This window comes from Martes martes, assembly GCF_963455335.1.
Source record: "Martes martes genome assembly, chromosome: 3".
NCBI lineage: Eukaryota > Metazoa > Chordata > Mammalia > Carnivora > Mustelidae > Martes > Martes martes.
The window spans coordinates 10741706-10758166 of NC_137890.1; the positions used below are offsets into that span (position 1 = coordinate 10741706).

The following is a 16461-nucleotide window of genomic DNA, read 5'->3' on the forward strand; positions in this document are numbered from 1 at the left end:
AGCCTAAAGCAGACACTAACAACTGAGCCACCCAGGTGCCCCGGTCTTTTGTTTTTTTATAGCCCACAAGCTAAGAATGATTTTTACATTTCTTTTTTTTTTTTTAATTTATTTATTTGTCAGAGAGAGAGTGGGAGAGAGAGTGAGCGAGCATAGGCAGAGGCAGAGGGAGAAGCAGGCTCCCCGCCAAGCAAGGAGCCCAATGCGGGACTCGATCCCAGGACGCCGGGATCACGACCTGAGCCGAAGGCAGCTGCTTAACCAACTGAGCCACCCAGGCGTCCCGATTTTTACATTTCTAAAGGGTCGTAAGAAAAAGGAGAAAAAGCACATGGAAAGGAGACCATGGAAAGGAGACCATACAAAGGAGACTTGCAAAGTCTAAAATATGTTTACTCTCCAAACAGATTGACTATCCAAACAGGAAAAGGCTGCTTTGCCGCTCATCTACCCTATGACCCAGCAATTCCACTCCTAGGTATTTATCCAAGAGAAATGAAAGTTTATGTTTACACAAAGACAGTAGCTAAACACTGGTGGATGTGTCTAATTTAATAAGCTCACCCTAAAATTCACACAGAAGACAATTTTAAAGAACAGGACAAGGGAAAGGGGACCAATGGGAAAAACTGCATAATCTTCTTTAAAAGCCAATTTTTTTCCATTACACATTGTTTGCAAGATACTTGGCTTTCCTTGTATGACTTATTTCTTAATATTTGTAGTAACTGTTATTCTTTCTCCCCCGTTTAAATGTTAAAAAATTATCTGTGAAAACTATTAACTTGCCATTATTTTTTTTAAAGGTTTTATTTATTTATTTGGCAGAGAGATCACAGGTAGGCAGAGAGGCAGGCAGAGAGAGAGAGAGAGAAGCAGGCTCCCCGCTGAGCAGAGAGCCAGACACAGGGCTCGATCCCAAGACCCTGAGATCATGACCTAGGGGCCCCTTAACTTGCCATTAGAAACAATCAACTGTTGCAGTATTTTCCTACTGCAATATTTACATTTCCATTTAAGAAATTAACATATAAGACACATAAGATTTTTGTACTCCAAGTAACATTTTAGATGCTCACCTCTTAAAAACAAACATTGCAACATTAACAAGACATCTGAAAAGCACATCTCATTCAGATTACCCATACTGTAAAGCTGATTAGGTATGATGGTAATCTTTTTGAATCACACATGAAGGAAGCAAAATAAACCGTCAGAGGAACTCACCCCTGTGGCTTTCTTGAGACTGACACAGAAAGCAAAGAGCAGATATGACTCTACTGCTGAGGCCTAAATTGAACTTCGAACATTCCAACTAGCATTATTATCCTGAACAGCACCTTTTTAGTAAAGGACTTGAAGTAGATCATACTAAGAGAAGTTTTGGCTGAGCATGCATGCTTCCACTGCGGGGCCTGGTCAGTCTTACTCTAAATAATGTATTGTAGTATCTGGTAGACTCATTTCCTTTCCACTTTCAGCAAAAAGTGACTAAAAGTCTTTACTATATGAAACTACCATCTCTGCTTTAGAAGGATATAAAAGGCCACCTTAAAACTTAGACACTCTCTTTTGAAACTAGTTTTTTCAAAGCCTGGAAAGGGACACTCTAGCTCTAGATCAGAATGTTACGGGTGAGAGAGTCTGTGTTCTGTGAACAGAGGTCTGGGTACTTGGATTCGCCACGAAAAGATTTACATGAGGACCAGCATTCGAATAAAGACAGCCTGAAAGTAGCAAGTGCAAAGCACTTCAGTAAAGCTGACAGTACACTCTCAAGGTGGGAGAGCAGGAAGTCCTCTGGGTCGTTTAGGAAGTCCTACTGGGTCTCTCTGGGCTGTGAGGAGCTGTGACAGACAGGACAGAGGTCTCTATGCAGGAAGGCTTCAATAGTTTCAGAAACTCCTCCCACAGGTTAGAAGGAGAAGTTTTTGACCCTACAAGGTTAGTACCTGTCAAGGCAGACTTTCTCCATGGCAGGAGCAGGGGGCGGGGGGGGGGGGGGGGGCCTCTACCCATGATGCAAGTACATTATGAGTCTAGGGGTTACCCTGGAGCAGAGGAAGAGGAGAGCACATTTTCTGCACCTGGGGCTCTTTGGTCTGTCAGCCCCAAGGCCTTGGAAGCCACAGGGTCAGGATATTGTGCTCCTAGACTTTTAATGTGTTGCTTACTTATCCTGATCCTTGCCTCTAGTTCATGTCTCTATCATTCCACCTGACGGACTTGGGACTCTGTCTCAGGGCACTCCTTCCCCTGGTCATGTCTAGCTTCCACCTAACAAAAACACAAAACCAAAAATTTAAGAATGGGGGGCGCCTGGGTGGCTCAGTTGGTTAAGTGACTGCCTTTGGCTCAGGTCATGATTCTGGAGTCTTAGGATCGAGTCCCATGGGGGGCTCCCAGCTCCACAGGGAGTCTGCTTCTCCCTCTGACCTTCTCCCCTCTCGTGTTTTCTCTCACTGTCTCTCTCTCAAATAAATCAATAAAATCTTTAAAAAAAAAAAAGAAAAGAAAAGAAAGAAAGAAATTTAAGAATGAGAAAAGGTAGTCATGCTATTAGGGGCTAGAACACCACACTGAAATATAAACATGAAAAAAAGCAAAATATAATTCTGGACCAATCCATGCCAACAATGCTCCTTATGAGAACACAGGATAGAGAACTACCTGTACTTTGATATGAGAAAAAATAAGTAAAAGGTTACTATCAGACTTGATGTAAAAACAGTGACGGTCCACAATTCAAACCTTTTTCTCTCTCAATTCATCCATGAATGAAAACACCTCATGAACTACAAACACAATGAAAATGAACACAGGACAAGGAGAGGGTTTTGTTGTCGGGGTTCTGGGGTTTTGTTTTTTTTTTTTAAGATTTTATTTATTTATTTGACAGAGATCACAAGTAGGCAGAGAGAGAGAGTAGAGGAAGCGGGCTCCCCGCTGAGCAGAGCGCCTGATGCGGGGCTCAATCCCAGGGTCCTGGAATCATGACCTGAGCCGAAGGCAGGGGCTTTAACCCACTGAGCCACCCAGGCACACCTGGGATTTTTTAATTGTGGTTGTTGTTGTTTTGTTTTTAAGATTTGAAAGTAATTTTTCCACCCAATGCAGGACTCAGACTCACAGTCCCAAGATCAAGAGTGGCACACTCCACCAACAAAGCCAGCCAGGCGTCCTAAGGAGGAGGAATTTTAAATCTATTACTAGCCTTAGGGTGACACAAAATTTTTTCTAAAGGAATTTGCTGTTGATAAATGCCTTAGTTTAGTGATCAAGAAAGAGATTAAAGTAATAGTTTTCTCATTATTTCATGACTATCTTGTAAGGAATATAAACTACTACTGAAGTTACCAGTTAAAACAAATTATTAGCAAAGAGGCCAGAAACCACTATTAAAAAAAAAAAAAAAACTACATACGTAAAATAAGTTTATTGAATTGCTTCATTTAAGTGTTTTTAAGTAAACAATAACTATTTTAAATGTATCTGTCAAATAAACAAGATAAATACTTAACCTTTATTTTCAGGAAACTAGAGAAGCTTGCAACCATTCTCTTCTTTTTTTAAAGAAGGAAGACAGTCACAATTGAGCTAAATGAACAACACTGTATAGGTAAAACAAGAAATCACAAATACTCAAAATTTCCACATTATACTACATACAGTAAAAGCTAACATTACCAATAGGTCTTGTTACCAAAAGTAGTGTGCAAGAATGAAAAACACTTACATTAAAGTACAACTTCTTATATTTCATCCCCTAAAGTTCCAATAATTTACATTCTTTTCTCATAGGATTTTTTTCTACTCCTTCATAGTTTATTACTGCTAAAAATGCCTGCTATGATTAAAAATCCCCAATCAAATAATGTATCATTCACTGCTTTATACTATTCCTTGTGTCTATGTCCAATTAGTATTAGCCTATACTTCTTTTATCAAACTTTCAACTGAATACGAAGCATTCAGGAAGGTTAAAACAATTAACTAGAATTCAGCTGTGGGAAAATGTGCTCTCAAAAGGCAGCATGGTATAAACAGCTCATGAATCTCTGAACTGAACTTCCTCAAGCGTTGCTCAAATCTACTTCGTGGTCAGCAACCAAGTCTAGCAATTTTTAAACTCTAAGATTTCAAAACCTTGGGGGAAATTGAGACACATATTAAAGACATTTTGATGCTTCCATTTTGCTTAATACAGGAGTCAGTATTTTTTTTTTTTTTTTTTTTTTTGGTAATTGTGTGTATCCTTTTCGAGCCAAGGGGGGAAAAAGAACTTACATCTTCTACCTTTTTTTTTTAAACTACAAATAAATAAGGTCCTGATTCAAATAAAGCAAAAATATACTTACAGAACTAGCATCAACATCACTATGGATGGCAACCGTCTTAATGCCCATCTTCTTGCAAGTTTTAATAACCTATTTTAAAATACATAAACATTAACTATTATCAGGGATTTGGATTTAAAGGGATTTAATAATAATAAAATTCACAAAGGAAAATGGAAAAATAAGATTAAAATTCTACTTACCCTACATGCAATTTCTCCTCTATTAGCAATAAGAATTTTATCAAAAGTCTAAAGAGAGAAAAACACACATAAGAAATTGTTACTCTCACTTTGGAAAACAAGCTTTCCCACAACACTGGATGTGATCCTAAAAAAACATTACTTCCTAGAGCAGTATTAAATATTATACATATGTTCATCCACAACCAGGCTGCTATTAAACTCATCTGGTAGGATCTGGCCCTGTAATCACTCTGTTAAAGCATCAACTAATAAGGTGCAGTAAATCATAAGTAGACTAAGGGGATATTTATAAATTCTCTTGCCAAAAGATAATCTTCAAATGATATTTCTGAAAGCTAAAAAACTTTAGATAGAATTGCTTGACCACTTACTCGGTAATTTATATTCTAGATTCAGGGAAATTCTAAGGTCATGAGTTGTTCATCAAAGGAAAGCCTAATTTTTCCATCGTCTTTGTTGGGCATTAAATGATATTTTCAGTAACTCAGAATAGAAACTAATCATGCTTATACCCAAAGATTCCCAGACCAAGCAGGTTATGCTATTTGAATACAATACAGCCCCATTTTGAAGCGGCTGAGGCCTCATAATAGCGATGATCCATTCTGGGTGGAGCTAGAGACCTCAATTCTTAGCCCAGCTTTGCCACTAACAATAACCTATCTGACTTGAAGCAAATCAATCTCCGTAGGTCTTTACTTCCACATATAAACTGATAACATTCTAAGGGGGAAACTATTTAATAAGGTTATCTTACTATTCTAAAATTGTACAGGCTAATGCTTTTAAAGAAACACAATTACAGTAATTTGGATACATTTTTGTATGCAATTATTTCTGGGTTAGTGAATTATTATAAGTTAAATAGAACTATAGAAAAAGTTTTAGTTACATTTCCAAAAGAAAGTTAAAGCTATATATGATCTTAAAAGTCCTCTTACATAACTGAAAGCAGTACTTTAACCCAACAGGGAGTGATAATCTCAGCATCAGAAAAGGCTTTCAAAGTCTTGGTCTAACCTTCATGTCACACATGGCTTATTCCACCAAACTGAGACATGCCTCTGCCTTAAAAATTGGTAAACTCCTAATCTGACAGAACCCTGCATCATTCAGAGCCTTGCACAGATGGGCCCTTAAAATATCCTAATCTCACCCCCAGCCTGAGACTGCAAAATCATCTGCCATTCTACACCCAAGTGGTCATGGTAAATCCCTGTTGAACAGGAAGAATATTTTTAAAAAAAAATTATACTTCTTTGAACTTCATTTTGATATGTATGAAACAGATAACATCTGACAGAAACAGCATAAACAATGAAGTTACACATGCAGCAACTGTTACAGCTAATGTAACAAACTGTAACATTATAGGGATTAAGAACTCCATCCTAATTTTTATCTGAGTGGCAGAATATAGTTAAGAGCCAGTCTGGAACCAAAGCGCCCAGGCTGTAATCCCAACACTACCACATGTTCCTGTGTGGGCAAGCCACCCTTTTTTTTTTCTCCTTCCTTCCAAGTTTTTACTTAAATTCAAGCTAGTTAACATATAGTGTCATATTGGCTTCAGGAGTAGAATTTAGTACCTCATCACTTACATGGAACACCCAGTGCTCATCACAAAAGGGCAAGCCACCCTTCTTGACCCTCATTTCCTGGTATGTAAAAGGACAGTAATAATAGCACGTGCCGGGAGAGGCTGAGAGAATGCAAATGAACACCCTGACAATGTTGAGAACAGTGCCCAGCCCACAATTTATCCTCAGGACGTGTTATTATTATTATTATTCACTCCTTTGGGCCACACACCACACTGTTTATGCCAAATCTAGGAGTGTGAACCTATCGAACAGGGCAAAATCTGTATCAGAACGAGTATCTGCACGTATATGACTTCTCTGTGCAGGGCTTGCGACGGTCCGTTTTATGTGCAACCTGACCGGGCCACAGGGTGCTCAGATGAAACGTGACTTCTGGGCATGTCTGTGTGTTTCCAGAAGAGACTAACATGCATGTCAGCAGATTCAGCCCCGTACACTGCCCTCCCCAAAGTGGGGGAGCATTATCTCATCCATGGAGGGCCCAAAAGACAAAAAGTAGAGGAAAGGAGTGTTTGTTTTGCTTTCCTGATTGAGCTGGGACATGGGTCTTCTTCCTGGGGCTTACTGACACCGCTGGCTCCCAGCCAGAATTACACTAGCATCTTTCCTGTGTCTTGGGCTTGCAGGGGGAAGATCATGGGACTTGGCCTCAACTGGGAGCCAGCAGATCTCCATATATATCCTACTGGTTCAGTCTGTCTGAAGAACCCTGACTAATACAGGACTGTTAACACCAATTAGTGCACAAGCTAAATAAAACTGATCATATCAATTAACTTCCCATACATAAGATATTCTCTCAAATAAACACATGTATATGGTTCAGGGTTTAAAAGATACCAAAGGCAATATACTATAGAGACACCCAGGTCTTTGTTCCAAAAGCAGCTACTACTACCAGTTTCCTGTATATTCTTGCAGATAAGCTATGCATGTAAAAATATACATACAAATAAATTTATACCAATTTTAGAATTCCCTCTGCATCAAAAATTACAGGGAAATATCAAGTACATTTGACAACTTCAATGTACAATATGGCACAATCACGACAAAGTGTGGTAAGTGCTATAATACAACTACACCCGGGGCACCTGGGTGGCTCAGTGGTAAAGCCTCTGCTTTTGGCTAGGGTCACGATCTCAGGGTCCTGGGATTGAGCCCCGCATCGGGCTCTCTGCTCAGCAGGGAGCCTGCTTCCTCCTCTCTCTCTGCCTCCCTCTCTGCCTACTTGTGTTCTCTCTGCCAAATAAAGAAATAAAATCTTAAAAAAAAAAAAAGCTTTTTAATACAACTACACCTGAGAGGCTGTGGTCAGTGCAGAGAAGGAAGAGGGAACAGCACGTGCAAAGGCAGGGATATTGAAAGCAGAAGGGAGCACTGAAAAACAAGTAATTTTTTTAAGGATTTATTTGGAGTGGGGGAGAGAGGGCGGGGAGTGGGAGGGAGAGAGAGAATCCCAAGCAAACTCCCCTGTCACGGAGCCCTATCCCAAGACCCATAAGATAATCACCTAAGCTGAAATCAAGAGTCAGACGCTTAACAGACTGAGCCACCTAGGCGTCCCAATGAGGGGTTTTTAATACTGCTGCAGCACAAAATATGTGCCAAGGCTTGATGAGACCAAATCACTTGCTTAGGTCACTAACAAAGTCCACAGGGGTAAAGCCAGAGCTCGAGCCCAGATACTCATGTCAAAACACACCAGGATGTGACATGATCAGAATATAATGGTACAAGCTTTAAACACTGTATTATTAATTATAAATTATAAATAAATCAATAAGATCACATTGGTCATGCCAGGCACACCACAGCGATATGCTGGCTCACACTAACTTAAGGCCTACTAAGACCTCCTGGTCTTTTTTCCAAGCGGATTACTATTAAATCTTCCCTACTCTTACGAACATACCTGAGAAGCTGACCCGTTAAAGCTCAAGTTGAAAAAAGAGTATTTTTAGTAATGATTAAATTTTACCTGATTTTGACCAGATATGAGTCACTGATAAAATGTGGAGTAAAAAAGGAGTCAAAGGCAAGTTCAGATGAGAATCAATTTGTTTAACAGAGATCAGATCTACCTGCACTTAAGACAGGAATAATAAACAAAGAGTACAGTATTTAATGAACGGCTATAAGCAAGAATTCCTAGAAGCAGAAAGGCCCTCTACATGATGGCAAGCCTTCAATTTGGTCTGAAAGCCCCACACAGGTAACTACCACCAAGTGCCAAAAAGTATCACAGACTTTTTCATGACTAAGCATGCTACACAGTTTCTCCACAATTACCTCAGGAAACAGTACAGCAAAAGAGCTGGCAAATGATGTGGAGAATGAAGGCAAAAGAAATAGAGAAAAAATCAAACTTCCTCACAACTTATGGCCCACTGACAGGTGCCTGGGACAAGCAGAGTGACCTTCCCGCAGGAACTCAACTGCCTCAATGTCAGTGCTTTGCTAGAGGCAGAAGGCAACCTTAGCTTGACATTAGCTCCACCTCCGGTATCCTGTTAGTCTTCTTTAGCATATAAAAATCCTTTGGAAATTTCCTTTCTCTCCAGTCCTCCCCCAAGATAGATGTTAGCAATCATCCTCCAAACATATGGCACACTGTTATCCACCTGAAGGGTGTCATGACTAATTTTATGAGACAACAGTAAATGACCCTCAGGGCCCTGGAAAACTTGCTTCCAAAGTCCCTACCCACTTCCATTATCCCTAACCGTCTCCCAACTTGAAGGTGTATCGGCAGTCCCTCCTCACAACCTCAGTGCAGTCCTTTCTGCCCATGGGTGCTGCCCTGTGCTTTAATAAAACCACCTTTTATGCATGTCTCAAGAATTCTTTCTTGACCATTCACTCCCAGACTTCAACATTTCACATCAGCAAAAACAGCAGGCAGATCTAATTTCAGACATTTACAACAAAATATGTACCTTAGTAGATTCCAAGAGGAGGGAGAGGAACACTTTAAATTTCCTAACCCAAGATAGCCACATACATTCATTTTTAGTAATTATCAATGGCCACCAAGGTGAGGCATGAATCAGCGATTATTGTAAGCTCACTATGAGGTAATGGCAAAAACAAGTCTCAAACCAAACTCTGCCACACATACAGACATTTTATGAACAGACATAAAAAGGATCTTAAGTGCGGCACCTGGGTGGCTCATTCAGTTAAGCATCTGCCTTTAGCTCAGGTCATAATCCCAGAGTCCCAGGATCCCATCCCACACTGGGCTCCATGCTCAGTGGGGAGTCTGCTTCTCCCTCTGCTCCTTCATCCCGTTCTTGGGCTCTCTCTCTCAAATAAATAAATAAAATTAAAAAAAAAAAAGCATTAAAAAGGATCTTAAAATTTGCTGGATAAGCTCAGTGAAGTCTCAGTTTCCTTCACTCTGTAATGCTCCAACAGACTGCATGAAAGTTTCACCTCAAGCAAATACATCAATAGATTTACATCAATAATAGATTTACATCAATAATCTGATTTGACTAGTCACACTGTCAGACTCAAGCTATGGAGAACCCCCAGACAAGCAGCTGCATATAGGACTTCATTTACGGATCAAGCTTAGGTCCTATCTTAAAGGTAAAGAATGGAAGGCCATGGGGCGTCTGGGTGGCTCAGTCGTCAAGCGTCTGCCTTTGGCTCAGTTCACGATCCAACGGTCCAGGGATCAAGTCCCGCATCAATCTCCCTGCTCGGCAGGAAGCCTGCTCCTCCCTCTCCCACTTCCCCTGCTTGCTGGAGGTTCCCTCTTGCTGTGTCTCTCTGTATCAAATGAATAAATAAAATCTTAAAAAAAAAAAAAAAAAAGAATCAACGGTCAACTGGACTCTTCCATTCTGCTCCTTCAGGGGCTAAGAATTAATATTAAGTAAGAGCCAGAACACATATCTTGCACAGCACTAACTTCATCAATGACAGCCCATTTCTAACAACTATTATAGCTAACGAGGAAGGCTATCAGAGCTAACAGGGAGAAAGATAGCTGGACCCTCTGTAGTATTCTAGACTGCCCCTCACTCTGGACTGTGACCTCTAGTACAAGTACTAGCTAACCACCCCGCAGAATGTTTCTAGTTAGGACAGCTCACTACTAGACTAGAATTCAACACGTGTGCATAAATACACAGACATATAAGCACCCCAAGGCATACTATCTATGCTGAAGTTTTCATACTAAACCATGGATTTCGGGGCACCTGGGTAGCTCAGTCGGTCAAGCATCCAACTCTTGTTTTCAGCTCAGGTCATGATCTCATGGGTCATGGGCCAGAGGCCCATGTCCAGCTCTGCACAGCGGGAAATTGGCTTGAGATTCTCTCACTCTACCCCTCCCCCTACTCACTCAAATAAATCTTCAAAAAAACAAAAAAATTAAGAAACAAGGATTTCATAATAGGGAGTTTATCACAGCTAATTCATCTGGACCAGTGCTGTCCAATAAAGTAACCACCAGCTACATAAGGTTACTGAGCTCTTCAAATGTGGCTAATCGAATCAAACTGCCAGATGTATAAATTATATACTAGATTTAGAAGGTCTGGTACAAAACAAAAAGAAGAATGTAAAGTATCTTACTGATATTTCAATATATAATCAATATAAAAAGTAACACTTTAGATAGAGAATTGAAACATACTGTTAAAAATTTTCTTAATGTGACTGAGAAAATTTAAAATGATATGCCCTGCAATTGTGTTATTGCTACTGAACTACAGTGAACTAGACCCTTTCTCCAAGCCTCCAGAATTTATTTTCAAGATTTTATTTATTTATTTGTCAGAGAGAGAGAAAAAGAGGGAGCGCGCACACGAGAGGATAGCACACAAGCAGGGGGAGTGGCAGACAGAGCGAGAAGCAGATTCTCCACTGAGCAAGGAGTCTGATACAGGGCTTGATTCCAGAACCCTGGGATCATAACCTGAGCTGAAGGCAGATGCTTAACTGAACTGAGCCACCCAAGCGTCCCTCCAAGCCTCCGGATTCTTTTGAGTTTTATTTACTTCAAGAGATGATTTAGAACATACCTCAGCCACTTCATTCTTAAATAATCATTCACCAGTTTGACCTTTATGACATTCCACCTGAACTATCTCTTAACCAAAACTCCCTCCTGCCCTCTTTGAGGCCTTCACTGTCACAAATTATGTTTTACCTCCACAATCACCACTTCCAGGTCCACCCATTCTCATATTACAGCCTCAACCATTATCCTATATCAGGATTTTCACTGGAATTCACTTGCCCCAAAATTTACAATATATAAAAATGCCTTCAAAATTAATCCTATAAATATTAAATGGAAAAAAAATCAATAGTTTAATCAAAATCTCTCAAATGCCCAGAATTTAAGAATGTTATGTTATTCTACTGAATACAAGGGAAACACTATAAATTTATTCAATTTTTGGTATAGATACCAAAATTTAAGACTCAGATTGTGGCCCACAATGAAGAAAGGAAGATTGAGCACCTATAAAACCTATGACATTAGAGCAGTAATTACACATCATTAATAAAATTTACAATCTGTCCAGTGAACACAGCATGGAGACAAAGTAAAACCATTATAACTTTGCTATTCAAAGTATTCAAATACTTACTTTTTCATTAGAATCATATCCTGCTGAACAGAGATGACGGGACACCATTAAATGTGGTCTTGAGTAGTGTGGAACATGCTACCAAAAAAATAAAAATAAAAAAAAATAAGTGAAATGAATTACAGATACTTGAATGGGCTTTAAAAATATTTTTTTCAGGGTAATTCTTCCAGTATGCTTCTACCTAAAATATTTTACCAATCAATGTATGTAGTTCCAAGCCACATGCCCTAACTGTGGAAGATAAATCATTAACTTCAGACATATCCCTTTGGCACACAAGAGAAACCAAAAGGCATCAGGAGGATCTCTAGAAAAGTAAAATAAGAGTCAATGGGTCAATCTTAATTATAGAGAACTGACGGTTACCAGAGGGGTGGGGGATTAAAGAGTGCACTTGTGATAAGCACTGGGGGATAGGTATAAGCGTTGAATCACTATACCATACATTTGAAACTAATATAACAAAATGTATGTTAACTGGAATTAAAATAAAAACTTAAAAAAAAAAAAAGGTCAATGGGTCAAATAAAATTTGAAAAAAGGTCTGATTAGGCAGACTGTCACAGCAGGATCATAAGGTCACCTACCACAAAGAACCTCATACAACATAAAATAAGAGTCTTGGCTTTTAAGGAGCTTCCATTTTAACAGGGACCGAAAAGTAATACAACTTTTTGTTTGCTGTTATCTTGAACATGATTTCTTATTTTAGTTTTTCTAGTACAGTGAAAAGGTAATGGTAATAATCAAGTTCACCTCTACGTCATTATTATAAAGTTTGTGGAAAAAATGTATCTTAAGGCTTTAAAACATGAACAATCATCACTAATAAAATTTATAGTCAAAGATTTAAGAGAACAATTTACCCAGTAGTCACAGATAAAGCTAGATTAAAAAAAAAAAAAAGAAAAAGAAAAGAAGGTAGGGGGAGTGAAAGGCAACCGGCACTACCTCTTAGGACTTTCTAAGAAGACAAAGCAATTAAGAAGCAAATGTTTTTATAGCAACATTTTTCAATAAACTCAAAAATTCATGTAATTGGTAAAGCATAAGCCCCAAATTACAAAATGTAATCTTAATACAAAAGTGAAGGTAACGGGAGCTTGCGTGGCTCAGTCAGTTAAGCAGCTCCTTCCGCTGGGCTCTGGTCATGATCCCAGGGGCCTGGGATTAAGCCCCATGTTGGGCTCCCAGCTCAAGGGGGAGTCCGCTTTTCCCTCTCCCTCTGCCCCACCTTGTGCTCTCTCACGCTAGCTAGCTAGCTCACATTCCCGCTCTCAAATAAATCTTTTTTAAAAAGTGAAGGTAATAGATAAGAAAGATATACTTTATACAGTGAAGCCCACAGTATCAAGTAAAAGACTAGTAAAGACAATGGTCTGAGACTGGAAAACACACTCCATATTCCATCCCTTTTAAAGACCAAAACTCACTCTTGCACACTTTCAGATATCCCTCTAAGTTCAAGAGTATTGGGCCCAATTTTATTTTTTTTATTTTTTTATTTTTTTTATTTATTTGACAGAAATCACAAGGAGGCAGAGAGGCAGGCAGAGAAAGAGGGGGAAGCAGGCTCCCCACTGAGCAGAGAGCCCGATGTGGGGCTCCATCTCAGGACCCTGAGATCATGACCTGAGCCGAAGGTAGAGGCTTAACCCACTGAGCCACCCAGGCGTCCCTAGGCCCAATTTTAAAAATGAGTAAGGGGGGGTGCGCACCTGGGTGGCTCAGGTCGTGATCTCCAGGTCCCGGCACGGAGCCCCATATCGGGCTCCAGCTCAGTGGGGCATCTTGCTTCTCCCTCTGCCTCTCCCCCTGCTTGTGCTTTGTCTCTCTCTCTCAAATGAATAAATAAAATCTTAAAGAAAAATGAGTAAAGGGAGTCCAGAGAATTTTAATTTGTCAAAAGTCCTCGGGCTAGGTTGCAATGGTTGCAAGATTTAAGCTTAGATCCATTCAAAGCATTTTGGAGTTTATTTTGAGAAAATAAAAAAATAACAGACCTCCCAGATTAACACCGATGTCTCAGCAAAGACAGGATTTGAGGAGGAAACAAAAATTTACCCATAGGGTCTCGCCACTCTCTATGTGCCCAAATAAAAAATCAGTCTTGTGCTGCCTTCAGCAGAACAGACGTATTTACTCCTACACCAGACTTAGTAGGATAAAGGTAATACTTCTTCCCTGGAAAAATCAGGTCTTGTGTTTACAGCCTCAGCCAAAGCAGAAAACAAACTAAGAAAACAAATTTTAAGAATTAAAAAAAAAACCAAAAACTCCCTGGGAATTTCTCAGATTTATACTGCAGCAAGGCAGCACGGGGATATTTACACAAAGTAAATATACCAGCTTCCTATCCATTTTATAAAATGTAACAATAAAATAGTTTACATTTTTACAAATTCTCCCTAATACTGTAAGGCACATAATGGTCTGCTGCATAAACAGATCAACATAATACTTTTACAAATGACAAAAATCAAACCTGTCTTTCATCACTAACAAATAAAGGCTATAAGTGAATCCTGACGGCAAAAACCCAATGGGCAAAAACCAAATGTGCGTCTTCCAGAGACAAAACACAACCTGAGGTGGACATTTGAGGTATTCGAATCAGCTTCAGAGAGTGAGAACAATAGTGATGTTCATGTCTGGGGAAGGGAACCTGCAAAGAGCCGCCTGGGGGCGCGTTGGTGGCTCAGTTGGTTAAGTGTCTGCCTTTGGCTCAGGTCTTGAGCCCACGGTCCTAGGATTGAGCTCTGGGGCTTCCTGTTCAGTGGGGAGTCTGCTTCTCCCTCTTCCTCTGTGCACTCTTGAGCGCTCTCTCTTTCTCAAATAAACAAATAAATAAGGCAGTCTGACACCCAGCAAAGAACTATGGGAGGGGGCGCCTGGGTGGCTCATCATTAAGCATCAAGTCATGATCCCAGGGTCCTTAGATGGAGACCCACATCAGGCTGTCTGCTCGGTGGGAAGCCTGCTTCTCCCTCTCCCTCTGCAGCTCCCCTGCTTGTGTTCTGTCTCTCATTGGGTCTGTCTCTGTCAAATAAATAAATAAAGTCTTTAATTTAAAAAAAAAAAAAAAGAACTACAGGAAAAGAAATCTGAGTTCTAACCCTAACTCTAGGACCTGAACCAACCACTGTGACCCCTCTGCTCTCTTCTAAGAAGGAAAGCTTTGATGAGGTCTCTTACTAACAAAAACCACTATTATCCAAAAGCAAGAGCAGAGCACAGGGATATCTAACATGTACAAAACTCTGACGATGGTGGGAGAAAATGCAATCAATCCAACCAAAGTCAACATGCAGGCCAAGAACGTGGGGACCCAGATCTCACTGCTAAAACTACTCCAAGAGGAACAAACATGCAGACCTACTTGGTGGAAATAGAGCTAACTGCATAGATTTTAATAGATATGAATTATGCATTAAGTTTCTAGGCTACCTCTGGGAATACAAACTTCAGAACTCTTTTTCATGAGATGAGCCCATGAAGAACAAGCTAAACTTACCCCAGAAGGAGAAAGTTTCTCTCCCATTCAGAAATCTCAAGTGGCCAAACTCTAAGCAATGTTTGGGTCAGCTGACTCAATTATACTATACTTATCTTTAGGAAACCAACACTAGACTAAAATATGCCTATGCCACAGTTCCTAAAATTAAATCCCCTTTAAGTTAAACCTGGCCAAAATGTAGGAGCTGTAGCACTGTATCTAAGTGATCGAGCCGGTTTTTTGGAATCTTTTATTACTATGTAAAATACCTGATTCTGAAGATCTAAGACTGTATCTTACCATCAGTACAAATACACACACACACACACACACACACACACACACACCTTATACACATGTGAATTTGTGATAATATGGCCCCAAATGTTTAAAAAACATGGATTCCCTGGTTAGCCAAATAACCAGAAGTAGAAATGATCCAAGCAGAACTATAACACCTGAACTATAAAGAAAAAACAAGAGCTTGGGCCACTTCCACAGCCAGTCTGAACCGGTTTCTAGCTGGCCCCATAAAAGCTTTGCCTATTGCTGTTCACTCCCAACAGACCTTCATGGAAGCCCAAAGTTATGAAGAATACAAGCCAAAAATCAGACAATTCTGTAGAGATATAAGATAAAATTTTTCTATTTATTTCTGTAATCTCTACACCCAATGTGGGGGTGGAATTCACAACCCCAAGATTAGAAGCTGCATGCCCCAGCAACTGAGCCAGCCAGAGGCCCCTAATTTTTTTTTTTAATACAGAGAACCTTTAGTAGAAATCTGCTAATTTGAACCTCTACACAGAATTTTATTATTTTTGTTAAGCATGTAACTGGCTGACTACAAGCCCAACACAAAAAAGAATTTTTTAAGATTTTATTTATTGGACAGAGTGAGAACACAAGCAGGAGGAGCAGCAGAGGGAGAGGGAGACGCAGGATCCCAGAACCCTGAGATCATGACCTGAGCTGAAGGCAGAGGCTTAACCATCTGAGTCACATAGGCAACCCCCAAAAATTTTTAAGTAGGCTCCATGCTGGAGGCTTGAACTCACAACCACAAGAGCAAGACCTGAGCTGAGATCAGGAGTTTGACACTCAACCGAGTGAGCCACCCAGGTGCCTGCAGTCCAGATTCTTTTAAGGTACTTCCTAAAACGAGGAGTCCTAGGGAAAAACCTGAACCAACTCCAA

General features: G+C 40.0%; 1 protein-coding gene across 2 annotated transcripts in view; it reads right to left on the reverse strand.

Annotated features, from left to right (window-relative positions):
* PCCA (propionyl-CoA carboxylase subunit alpha) overlaps positions 1–16461 on the reverse strand; it is a 403819-nt gene that overhangs the window by 376392 nt on the left and 10966 nt on the right. For both annotated transcript variants that reach the window (XM_080798184.1, XM_080798183.1), the window contains exons 2-4: positions 11766–11843; positions 4541–4588; positions 4359–4427 (exon numbers count right to left, since the gene is read on the reverse strand). In XM_080798184.1, coding sequence (XP_080654310.1) covers positions 4359–4427; positions 4541–4588; positions 11766–11843 — 195 coding nt within the window. The remainder of the gene's footprint in view (positions 1–4358; positions 4428–4540; positions 4589–11765; positions 11844–16461) is intronic.